General features: G+C 52.9%; 1 protein-coding gene across 2 annotated transcripts in view; it reads left to right on the top strand.

The window, feature by feature from the left end:
• Positions 1-12,707, top strand: part of SEMA3G (semaphorin 3G) — a 69,140-nt gene that overhangs the window by 48,223 nt on the left and 8,210 nt on the right. For both annotated transcript variants that reach the window (XM_075005136.1, XM_075005137.1), the window contains exons 6-11: positions 254-370; positions 1,042-1,184; positions 6,589-6,703; positions 7,163-7,232; positions 8,767-8,911; positions 9,605-9,836. In XM_075005136.1, the coding sequence (XP_074861237.1) occupies positions 254-370; positions 1,042-1,184; positions 6,589-6,703; positions 7,163-7,232; positions 8,767-8,911; positions 9,605-9,836 (822 nt within the window). The remainder of the gene's footprint in view (positions 1-253; positions 371-1,041; positions 1,185-6,588; positions 6,704-7,162; positions 7,233-8,766; positions 8,912-9,604; positions 9,837-12,707) is intronic.

Genomic DNA, 12,707 nt, shown 5'->3' with positions numbered 1-12,707 from the left:
CTCTTGGTCAGCACACTGGAGCCTGGAGAAATTTGTAACCAGCTAGATATCTCCTCTGGGATTCTTCCTTGGCTGGACACCCAGCTGAAGCCCACACGTCTAGTAGCTGTGCCAGGAATCCATTCCAGGTGGGCATAGAAATCCAGATCAGGGCTTTTCCCCCTCCCGGAGGCCTCCCATAGCCAGGGTTCCCTCTTAGCTGTCCACAAGGCCATGCTGGTGTTTTATTTTCTCTGTGGGGCTGTTTTCCCAGGCGGGGAGCTGTACACAGGCCTTACCGCAGACTTCCTGGGTCGGGACTCAGTGATCTTCCGCAGCATGGGGTCCCGCTCCTCTCTCCGCACAGAGATGGATCAGCGCCTGCTCAATGGTAAAAGCATATTCTCCGACGCCGCCTCGGTGAGAGCTATTTCGGCCAAGCCCCTGGAGTCGGATGGCACAGATAATGGGGATTCAATGGGGCAAATTGCAGCCATGTTTGTCTTTTAATACAACCCCTGGACACCACCCACCCTGCCATGCAGAAGGCCATAGGAATATGACCAGGCTAGGGGGACATTAAACTGCAGGAAGAAAGGTTTACGTTGGACATTAGGAAAAACTCCGCACCTGTCAGGGTGGTGAAGCACTGGAATAAATTGCCTGGGGAAGTTGTGGAATCTCCATCACTGGAGATATTTAAGAGCAGGTTAGAAGGACACCTATCAGGGATGGTCTAGACGAGGTCCTGCCTTGAGGGCTGGGGACTGAACATGGTGACCTCTCAAGGTCCCTTCCAGTTTAGTGCTGGTGATTCTAAGACAGTGGTCTGGGAGCCAGTGAATGGGAGCGGAGATTGGGCTGAGATGTGGCCCATGTCATGGCAACTTTGAGCTCCCTGGCTGGAGGGGAGGTCCCACCTGCAGAACTGGCTGTGTGCATCCTGCCTGCTTCTCCTAGAGCCCGTGCCGTTTGGAGTGGAGCGGTGCAGGGCTGGGCTCTGCCCTGCCTCTTTCTCCCCTGGATGTTCTAGCTCCGACCTGGGCTCTCTTTCTCACTCAGATCCCAAGTTTGTGGCCACGTACTTGATCCCAGACAACGACGACCGGGACAACGACAAAGTCTATTTCTTCTTCACGGAGAAGGCAGTGGAGTCAGATGGCAAAGGCCAGGCCATCTTCAGCCGAGTTGGACGAATCTGCGTGGTGAGGTCACGGGAGGGGATGTGTCGTGTCACTGGAGTGACTGTTCTGATGGATTTTGGGTGGTGGGACCCCAGTGGGTGCATTAATGGGTCTTCCGGGCTTAATGGGGAGAGGTTATGGGGCGGCTCACCTCACTCATATTTGCTTCCCTCCTGTAAATAGCTTTGTTCTGAAAAAGGTGCATGTTGGGTTAGTTAAAAAGAATCTGTTAAAAGTCTTATTTTTCTGTGGGAAATTGAGATTTTTTTCATTCCGGAAAATCTTCATTCTTTCATCAGACTCAATCCGCCCCCAGCCAAAATATTTCAATTCAGAAATGCCACCCTGGTTCCTTATGGGAGCCGTAGTTCAAGTCCCTCGTGACCCTGTTCTCCTCTATGGAGCAGGTGTCTCAGCCAGACTTCATTTCCCATGATGCCGGGCTCCTCCAACAGTCGAGGCAGAGATGCATCTTGGGAGATGTAGGCTTACTAGGCAGTCTAGCTTCACAGCGAGAATGGGAACATAAGGCACGTGAGCTACAACTCACTTGAAGCACCATGGTGATGTTCACCATCAAAAGACATCTATTTACTGCTACAATAGCTAAAGGGTTTGGCTGCTTATTTGGCTTTTTGCTGAAAAATTGCAGCTTTTCCCACCGGGGGAAAAAGTCCCTGTTTGCTAACGAGCTCAGCCACGAAGCAGCAGCGCCTGGAGCGCTGGGCTCCGGTCCTGGCCTGCACCGCCATCAGGCTGTGGCCTACAGGCAGGTTTTAGGCCCCTTCTGGACTGTAGGCCGCTCCAGGGGCTGAACCAGCTCCCTGAATAAGCGTGAGCAGCTCCTGGCCATTCTGGCATGTGGCTGCCCATGGGCTGTACACAGCCCTGAAAGTCTATAGCGCTCCATGTTCTGGAGGGGGGACAACGTAGGTGGCCTTTCATTGGTCCCACATGGTGCAGACATTTCTGGGCAGCTTTTCAAGCGAGCTGAGCCCTGTAGCCATCCGGGCTTTTCCTACTCCAGGCTCTGATGGCCAAAGAGCTGGAGTTCACGCCTCTTCCGACAGGCGGTAGTTAGACCTCACCGGTGGGAGATTTCTTACTGAGGGCCAGCCAGAACCCTCTGTCTGTGGCTCTCCTCAGCTTTCAACTCCCACCGCCCTGTGACGCAAGCAACGGTGCTGACAGCCATCGCGGGCCGTGGGGCGAAGTGGGAGGGGCCGGGCTGTGTGACCCACATGGGGTGGGGCTAAGAGAAGAAGTGGAGGAGCCTAGGGCAGCCAGCCCTTAGTGCCACTCTGAGCACAATGCTGGGCCCTCCTCTCCCTTACGGCCAGGTGGATTAGCAGAGCCCTTCCCAGGGGCCCGGACAGCGTTTCCTTTAATTTTTTCCATCTATGGGCAGAATAAATTTTACATGCACCGAGATATGTGGGGTTGCGCACCACCAACACAACACATGCTGCCCGCTGTGGGTGTTCTGCTAATCAGGTGAGCGGCACTTGGCTCTGGCTCCCTTTGCCCTGCCTTGTTAGTAGGCCTGGAGGCCTGGCTGTTGTTCCCCTTTTGCAGAAGGGAAGCTGAGGCTGGGAGAAGAAGTGGCTTGCCCAGGGTTCTCAGGAAGTTTGTAGCAGAGCTAGGAACAAAGCCAAGGTCTCCTACGTCCCTAACCACAAAGGGGTCGGTCTTCAGCCATTGGTGCAAAGCCCACGTGGGTCGTCCAGTTTGCACTGGAAATATCTCATGGCTGCGAATGGCTCTTTTCCAGCCTGGCCCAGGAAAATTCGGCTTCACGTCTCTCTTCAGCGTGGTTGGCATAACAATCCCGCCCGAGCCTTTGACGAGTGCCGTGGGGAATGAGGATGACGGTTCATGTGGAAACTCACCAGATTCCCGGCCATTTCTCCTTTCCTTTTTTGTTCCTTTATAAATCACAGCTCTTGGGCCTCTTCCAGGCCACCGATTTGCTCACAGTGATCCTTCCCATCCTTTGCTCCAACCGCATTTTCGTCTCCCTGGTTTCAATTAATTCATCGTGCCTCAAATGTAAACCACCGTGGGTTGGAATAGCAACAGTATGCAAGACGAAGGGCCAGATTCTAACATTTCCCCCCATGCCCCAGTAACGCCTTACTCGGTGAGTTCGGTGGGACGGTGGGAGTAGGTAGGTCTTCGGTGGCACCATCTGGTCCAAGTTGAACGGTGAGAGCCCCCATTAACTGCAACTCCTCAGGGCTATCAACTCTCAGACTCTTCCTGGAGTGGCGTCCAGGGCTGGAGAGCAGTGCATGTCCCCGTGCCATTAGGACTATTCTGAAGGCTCCATGCACAGCTGGGTGACATGAAACCCTTAAAGACTCCCAGCTGTTCATAGAAACCTGGGGCTGGGAGAGGCCTCCGGAGGTCATCAGGTCTGGCACGCTGCCCAAAGCAGGACCAATCCCAACTAAATCATCTCAGCCGGAACTTGAAAACCTCTAGGGATGGAGATTCTACCACTTCTCTAGGCAACGCATTCAAGAGCTTCAACACCCTCCTGGCGAAATCAATTTTTCCTAATATCCAACCTGTTCTTCTGATGGACCGTGGCGATTGACTGAAAGGATTTGGGATCACGGGTGGAGAAGCCTGGTCACAAGTGGCTGAGAAATCAAGTTGACTGGTAACTTTCTGAGGAATGATTTTGTTTGTGGAAACTGTAGTTGACTCCTTGACACCAAAGCTTTTCACAATCAAGTTGGCTTTGGTGAAAATCTCCTGGTTCAACAATTTTTAATTTTTTTTTTAACAGTTGAAATGTCCTGTTTTTCACCATCTCTAAGTGAGAAACTTTTATCTTCTGATTTGAAACAACTTTGCATATTCAATGTCTTTGTTAATTTATACCAAAAAAGGTTCGACATTTTAAGAAGATTGAAATGAAAATGAAATGATCTGAAATGAAACGTCTGACCCGCTGTCCTGATCCGAATGTTTTTCAGCTTCTTGGGTCATGAATATTTTTGCGATCGTGACAAGCTGTCGTTTTTCAGGACTGAAAACCATTCTGACTTGATCAGTGCGGTCAGTTAAGCCACATGTTGATCCTGTGTTCAGCAGAGTGGGTTAGGAATGGTTTTCCCACCCTGCATGTGCATGAGTCTCCTTTCTGTATTGGTCTTTTGTTCTGCCTGATGGCTCAGCAGCGCTGGTTCTGTGGGGCCCTGCACAGTGGAATTAAAATGTTTCCTCTATTCCTGATGGCAGGCCGGGGCAGTGCAAATGATGAGTTTTTTTTTAGAGATGTGACTTTTATGATCGTCAGCCTCACACTAATGAAATATTCCTAAAGCAAATTTTAAACTAAGGTCCTGTCAATGAACGCAGTGAATTCAGAAACTGACCGTATATATCTGGGGTAGGCAAATGCCTGTTAAATTGCTTCACAGCTTCCATGTTGTGCTGATAGCTCCTACCGGCTCTTTCACTGTTAAATTAACTAGATGCTCTCTGGAGGAAGCTGAGCCACAGAACAGGGGTCGGAAGAGGTGGGTGGGTGGGTGGATGTTAAGACCCAGCGATGCCCCAAAATTTCAAGTGCCCTACACAGCTGCATATTATGTGTATGACTAGAGATGGCCCTGTCTCTCCGTCTTAGGTAGCGTGTGTGTCAGAGCCATGAGCCACTACCAGCGTTCGCTCTATTTTTACCGTCCTGGGTGGAATAAATTTTATGTGCACCGAGGGATGTGCAGATGTACACCACCGGTAGAAATACGTTGCCGGCTGTGGATGCTCTGCTAAGCAGCTGGGCAGCACCTGAATCTCTCCTGGGCAGCTGCCCAAGTGCTCAGCTTACAGGGAACGCCAGCCATCTGCCATCCAAAGGTTTTCAGATTCCATCCTGGGTCACATTTGGCTTCTCTAGGGAATGCGACCTGTGTTCTGAAATCAGCTGCCTTGACCTCGGTCTGACCTTCAGAAACTGTGACTGATCGCAAATTTAATCAGGGGATACAGCCTCTAGTCTCCCGGAAGCCTTTTTTCCCTGCACCTTTTGTTCGTGGGGAAAGAGGAGGGACAGTTTTCTCCCTTGATAGGGGAGTCGGGAGCTGTGCGAGAACTTGAGAGGCACCTGATGGTTTCCAGACTTTGTGCACGGCGCCGCTCTGGATTTGGCAGAAGGAAGTCAAAGCTAAATGTTCTTCAGGTGCTCACCCAAGGGGCTTCCTGCTTGGAGGTGCCAGGATGCCTGCGGATTGCGTCTCAGTGCAGGCCCCTGTCCCCGAGTGCATCTTAGCTGCGCGATTGACTGAGTTGTAACACACGCCGAGCGTGACTGTGGGCTCCCCCCATCCTCCTGAGCTCTGGAATTGCAGGGAGATGTTTGCATAGGCTTGCTCGAGGGGGCTCAGAGTAAGGCTGCACGTTCCCTGCTCCAGAAACGACCCTGAGACGCAGGACCAAAGGGGTGGGTTGGTGGGTGCTCTGTCTCTGCAGGGACTGGGATTCTTGTTTGGGCCGGGGCTGGTGGGGAACAAGAACCGGTTGAGGATCTATTTGGACACAGTGAAAACAGACAGGCATGAGGTCGCCCGCACTGCCTAACAAACAGGCCTAGCGGGTCAGCGCAGTGACCTGGCCCTGCGGACCGAGGGCACCGGGCAGCTGAGCACGCAGGGGCGCATATTTGTCTCTGAGCCATGCCCCTGCCTCCTCCGATGCTAGGGCTGACCTGGCTCCTGGCACAAGTTAGAGGTGCCTGACAGCTGCTCTCACGTACGTCACTAGCCAGGTAGTAGTGCTCCTGTCCAGGAGCAGAAGCTGCTTCTGCTGGCACAGAATCCCCTGTGTGTCTCAGCCAAGGCGAGGGGCTATGGAAAGGTTTGGCTGGGAAACGGAGGAAGGAAGGATTGTGGAGGATCGAACGCCAGCCTGGGAACCGGCCCATCTGGGAACAGTTCCCAGTTCTGCCACTGACTCGTTGCGTCATCTTGGACAAGTCACTGACTCTGAGGCAAAAATGTGACCCAACGCGAGGCTCCCGGTGTGGGACCCTGGCTTGAGAAGTAAGCAGCCAAAGTGGCCACTGGCTTTTGACTGTCTCCGTGGATCTGTGCTGGTGAACCTGCACGCTGGCTTGGCCTCCTTTCCCTCCAGCAGTAGCGGTCTCCACGGGCCACAGCAGGTGACCGGAGTGAGCTGGGCAGGTTCGTTGCTGGGGCTGCAGCAGTGTTCCCCTGGCCAGGTGCGCAATAATCCCATCTGAGCGGAAGGTCCATCTCCCGCTGTCTTCTGTCACACTACCGTGGCCGTGTCCCCTCTGGAGGAAGCAGCTCTGTGGCAGCTCAGGGGGCTCAGACCTCCTGAGCTCTCGGTCTCCAGGCTGGCCTTCCATCAGACCGCTTCCAAGTGCGTGCAGTGATCTCCCTTCTCCTTCCAGAACGACGCCGGGGGGCAGCGAGTGCTGGTCAACAAGTGGAGCACCTTCAACAAAGCCCGGCTGGTGTGCTCCGTCCCAGGGCCTGATGGGATAGACACCTACTTTGATGACCTGGGTAAGAGGGCCACTGGCCGCTGTGGGGCTCTGGAGCTGGGGTCGTCCGGCCAGAGGGCTCCTCGGCTGGCCGCTCGGCAGGGGTGGGTGGAAGGAGAAAGCCCCGGATGTTCAGTATGGGCTGGAAGCTGGGCAAGTGCAGTCGTGCTCTGCTGACTGGGGAGGGGCCTCTGGTCTCCGTTGGCTTCTGGGATGCTGGGTGTCCAGAAACGCTCCTCCGCTTGACCTTTGCCTCTTGGGAAGAGGGTACCGGGCTCATCCCCTCCCTGCGTCCCACCCATCCACCCCCCCAGGAGGTGGAGCTGGGGGGGCCGTTCTTGACTGGAACTACGCTGGGGGTGGTTGTGTTCCTTGGGATGTGAGACTTGGCAAGCCAAAGAGATGCGAAGGGCACTGCGGCGTAGCTGGCTGTGGTAGGGGGTAGTTTGGGCTGCAGGGTGACCCGCCTCCTCTTCCCTAGAGGACGTCTTCTTACTGAGGACCAAAGATGGCAAGAGCCCGGAGATCTATGCCCTCTTCAGCACCATCAGGTAACCTCTCCCAGCTCCTCTCTCTGTCTGTAACCAACATCTCCTCCCCTGCCGCTCCAAATTAACATCCGCTGTTCCAACGCCACCCTTAACTCGCACCAGCCCCGGGGCGGGTCCAGGCTGATCAATATTCTCATTGTTTATTGTTTTACATTGTGGTTGTGCTGGGAGGTCTCCTAGCGCACTGTGCTAGGTGCTGGAAGGAGTCCCTGCTCCAAAACATGCTCAATCCGGTGAGAACAGACGGTTTGTTTGTCGAATAACTACGCCATGGTGGAGGAGGTTCGCAGCATAGTGATGAATAATGTGAATGCCCTGGGTTGGTTTGGGTGTAATAGGCTAGTATAAAGAAGCAGACCTCCCGAAGTTCCTACAGATACCTTTGTCGTAATTAAACGCACCAATATTAGATACCAGATTGTGCCGTAGGCGCATAATCCAAATGGACAGCATTGGACAGCCGGAACCACCATGTGCCGTTGACAGACGTCCCAGGATGTGATTTATTTAATTAGGAGCAAGAAAATATGATTGCACGATGACTCAAAGCTAACCTGTTCAGTCTTCTAAAGTGGTCTTTTATAGCCTGGAAATGGTCACATAGGTTGCACCTTTCTAGTCCAGCACCCTCACGACCTGTTCGGTGATGAACAAAAGAATTTGCTGGACCACGGGAGGTCAATACTGTCTAGAACATCCCCAACACTTCCACTGCTGACGGGGCTCTTAGGAGGCATGTAGGGGCACATTAGAGCAAAATAACAGCACAGGACACTGAGAGTCAGGACTGGTGGCTGGGAACAAACTTTACGGGACCCCAGGAAACTTGGCCACACGCGTGATAAGTGGTCGTCCCGCTAACCAAAATCATGCTCGACCATGCATGTTGCTGGCCGAGTGAGGTTCAACCTGTACTACTGTACTGTACTACAACCTGTGCTGGGGGCAGCGATAAGGTTATTGGGATGTCCGATGTGAACGTTCCCAGTCTTTAAGAGCTAGGCTTCACTTGGTTTCACCTGTGACATTCATGACAGATGTTGTTTCTAATGTTTATACTTTTCTCAGGGGCCGGGTTAGTTTGAATTCACATTGTCCTCTGGAAAACATCAAGAAGTCCCAGGGGCACCTTATAGCCTAGCAGATATTTTGGAGCATGAGCTTTCGCGGGCAAAGCGGGTCGTTGCCCAGGAAAGCTCGTGCTCCAAAATATCTGCTAGTCTATAAGGTGCCCCTGGGACTTCTTGATGTTTTTGAAGATACAGACTAACTCGGCTACCTCGCTGAGAATTGTCCTCTGGGGATTTCGACTGTGATGGGTTCAGTCTGACTCTGATCAGTGAGCGCCGAGCTGATGGGGAGCGGAAGGCCGAGTCCCATCTTCTTAAGCAGGCTGTGGACGGTGGATTTGCAATTAGCTTTCGGTTCTGGGGTCGGATGTGGTCATTTTTATTCTTCCTCACTACACACATCTCTCGACACACTCGGGAAGGGCTGTGGTCTCCTCACCTGTGACCAATCCCTCTCGTTTCAGCAACGTCTTCCAAGGCTCTGCCATATGTGTGTACCGCATGGCAGACATCTGGGAAGTTTTCAATGGGCCCTTTGCCCATAAGGATGGCCCGGATCACCAGTGGGCAGCGTATGAGGGCAAGGTGCCCTACCCCAGGCCAGGAGTTGTAAGTGGCTCTCACCCTTATTTGGAATATGTCTGGAGGAGACTCATAAAATGATCTTTTCGGGGGGCTGACAACATTCACACCTGCTCCAGAGCCTGGGATGTCCATTATGAATCCCACCTGGCCTCACCTCAGGCCAAGGCTGATGAGTTTCCCATCTGATGGCGGTGGGCTGCCCTTTGGCACAGGGCACCAGCAAGCAGTGATGGCTGTGCCCTGGCACGAGCTCCACAGCGGTTGTTCCTCCTGGGACCGTTGTCAGAGTTTGTTTCAAGAGGTGGGAGCCAGGGTTCCCTCTAATTTTTAACATCCGTGGGCAGAAGAAATTTTATGCACATCGAGGCATGCGCAGACGTGCACCACCATGAGACTGCCGTCCGTGGGTGCTCTGCTCATTAGCGAGGTGGCACCTGAATCTCCCCATCCCAAGCTGCCCTGTGGGTGATTGAGGAGGAGGTATCACAGGGCAGCTAATGGGAGCACGCCTTCCCCCCTGGGTTCTCAGCCAGGTGGAGCTGGGCTGGAGACGGCGGTAGAAGCCCAGGCAGTGTGCTGGAACAGAGCTTGCCCAGGTGCTTGTTGAGGTGGAGCAGGTGGCTCGCAAGCACAGGGATGGGAGAGGCTGGAGGTGGGGGTGTTCTGCCGTTCGGGCGCAGAGCAGCCACCAGGCTGAATGGCTGTCTCTTCTGCCAGTGTCCTAGCAAAACCACCAACCAGCCCCGCCGGCAGTACGGATCCACCAAGGACTACCCCGACGAGGTGCTGCACTTCGCCCGCGCTCACCCGCTCATGTTCCGGCCCGTGTACCCGCTGCACCGCCGGCCCCTCCTGGTGAAGACCAACCTGCAGCACCGGCTGCAGCAGCTCGTGGTGGACCGGGTGGACGCTGAGGATGGGCAGTATGACGTCATGTTCCTCGGGACAGGTGAGTTGGCGCGCAGGTGGAGAACCTCCATTTCCTGGTGGAGCTCCCTACCCTCCTTCCCCTGGCTGTCCCCTGCCTGGGCCATCCTCCTCTGGTTACTTCAGCCGCTGCTCACCAAATCCCATGTTGCTGACCATCACCTTGCTAGCCCCGCTGGAGCTGAACCTGCTCTGGCTGTTGGCTACCTGTTGGTAGCATAGACCAGCTGTCCCAGTTATAGGGGTAGCTGCTCCTTTAGCTCTCTCTTAATCTCTCCCAAGTGCTGCCTTGCTAGCGACCATTCCCACGCCACCTCTTCTGTCGGTGCAACCCAGTTTCGTTGGACGTGTTTCTTGCGGTTTCTTCCCATGGTACGATATCCGGTTCTCCTGCTTTCGGCAGGGGGCTGGACTGGATGACCTCCTGAGGTCCTTTCCAACCCTAGGATTCTGTCATTCTGTAATTCCTGGTGACTCCATGACAGCCTTGGAGAGCCCTGGGCTCAGACTGCCTCTGGAGGCTAGGTATCAGTCTGCTTCTGCCCCCTCCCAACCTCCGGGAGGGTGTCCCTTTGACCCAGGTCTGGCCCCTGTTGCACTGGTGTTGGTCTCAGAGCAGTTCTATACTAGACCTTAAAGTCTATCCTAGATACGCAGTTCCACCTCTGGCAGTTGCGTAGCTGGAATCGATGTATGTGCGATCAACTTCTCCGGCCGTCCTCCCTTACTCCTCGCGAGAACGAGGAGTACCAGGGTCATTTGTCGAGCCCTCGTGGTTCTGTTTCCTGCATCCCCACTAGGCACGCGAAATGGAATCCCAGAAGATCGACCTCCCAGTAAGTGTAGCTGCACCTTCGAGAGCTAAAGGTGTTTATAATCCGGCACTGTCCCAAATGAAACAGTAATAGGTGGGTTTAGGATTGTTTGTCAAGAGAGTTCTTGCTTTTACTTGGTGACGTGGCAGACATACAAAAATATGTCTCCCATTGGAAGTTTCCTGATTAAACACGGAAGAGAGTGGCACTAACCCACCGACCGGCTTTGAAACGGTGGCTGTGTGATTATGCAAAATCGGCTTAGTCGGACCATATCAAAGTGCCTCCTCTTTTGAAGTCCAGTGATCGGGCTGCTGTGAAAATAAGCCTTTCTTTGCTGAAAGAGACACGGTTAATTCTACTCTCAATCCTGATGTGAAGACCGCTCCTTTATCCTAGTCTTAACGAACGCCAGATAGAGGAAAGACACGACAGAAAAGAGGGGCAGAATATGGCTTTTCTTGATGTCTTTGGAATACTCAACTGCTGGTTTGTTGTCATAGAGTCATAGAACACTAGAACTAGAAGGGACCTCAGGAGATCATCAAGTCCATTTCCTTTCCCTCGCAGAAGGACAAAGCACCATCTAGATCATCCCTGACAGACGTCTATCCAACCTGCTCTTAAATATCTCCAGTGGTGGAGATCTCACAGCCTCCCTAGGTAACTTATTCCAGTGTTTAACCACTATGCAGTTAGGAAGTTTTTCCTAGTGTCCAACCTAAACCTCCCTTGCTGCAGTTTAAGCCCATTGCTCCTTGTGCTGTCCTCAGAGCCCAGGGAGAACAATTTTCCTCCCTCTTCCTTGTTAACACTCTTGTAAGTACTTGAAAACTGCTCTCTTATACCCTCTATCTTCTCTTTTCTAAACTAAACAAGTCCAATTCTTTGTCTTCCCTCATTGTTCATGTTCTCTAGACCGTTAAGTATCACAGGGGTAGCCGTGTTAGTCTGGATCTGTAACGGCAACGAAGGGTCCTGTGGCACCTTATAGACTAACAGAAAAGTTTTGAGCATGAGCTTTCGTGAGCACAGACTCACTTCATCTCACGAAAGCTCATGGTCAGAACTTTTCTGTTAGTCTGTAAGGTGCCACAGGACCCTTCGTTGCTGTTCTAGACCATTAGTCGTTCTTGTTGCTCTTCTCTGGACCTTCTCCAATTTCTCCACATCTTTCTTGAAATGTGGTGCCCAGAACTGGACACAATACTCCAACTGAGGCCTGAATCAGCACAGAGGACAGAGGAAGCATGACTTCTCAGGTTTAGCTTACCAGACCACTTGAGCATGTGGTTTAGCTGGAAAGTTGACTTCAAAACTTGATGTTCGGGCCCTGGGGAGTTCCAATCTGGTCAGAGTCAAGGCCGTCATCTTCTGCCTCCTTTTTCCTGAGAGAGGGCAGGTTTGGGTGGATGCTGTTCGGGTAGTTTCTGGATTTGTTGACAAGCTGAGAGAGGAGGAAAGAAATAACGAGGCACAAAGTAACACAAGGAAGGGCCGCAAAGCAGGTTGAGGACCGCGTGTCACGCTGAGGTGATGACTTCCCTCGCTCACTGATGACAAAGCTCTTTTAAACAAGAGCAAAGCCAGCCAGCCTCCCCACAGGGAAAAAATTCTTCAGATGGGTTGCAGTGCCCACAGGTTGGGGATGAACCGAGGGAAGAAGCTGGAGTGGGGAGGAACTTGAGAACTGAAAGCGCTTTACCAAAGTCCTTCCTGGAGGAACCTCAGGAGGACAAGAGTGGCAGACATAGTTCATCCCACCCTTTTTCTTTTGTCCACTTGTTAGGCCGACGGTCCAGCACATCTGTTCTTCTCTCTTAACTTCTGGTTGGGCACCTTCCCTTCTACCAGGAGCCCAACAATCTGTGAACCCTCTCAGCAAGTCTTTGTTGCCCCAGTCCTGTCCTGGGTCCATTGATTGAAAACAGCCCTGGTTTCCAGGTAGGCCAAAATGAGAGGTTATAGTCGTACCCCACGAACGCGCACTCAGGGTTTGTCTGAGTTTCCCAGAAGGGTCCATGTTATTGGCCCCATGGTCTCAACGCTCCTTTGTTCTCTCTGTCCACTTCCTGGGT

The sequence above is a fragment of the Carettochelys insculpta genome, chromosome 11, assembly GCF_033958435.1.
Source record: "Carettochelys insculpta isolate YL-2023 chromosome 11, ASM3395843v1, whole genome shotgun sequence".
Taxonomy (NCBI): Eukaryota; Metazoa; Chordata; order Testudines; family Carettochelyidae; genus Carettochelys; species Carettochelys insculpta.
The sequence above is the reverse complement of the archived record's forward strand: the minus strand, read 5'-3'. Positions and strand labels throughout refer to the sequence as shown.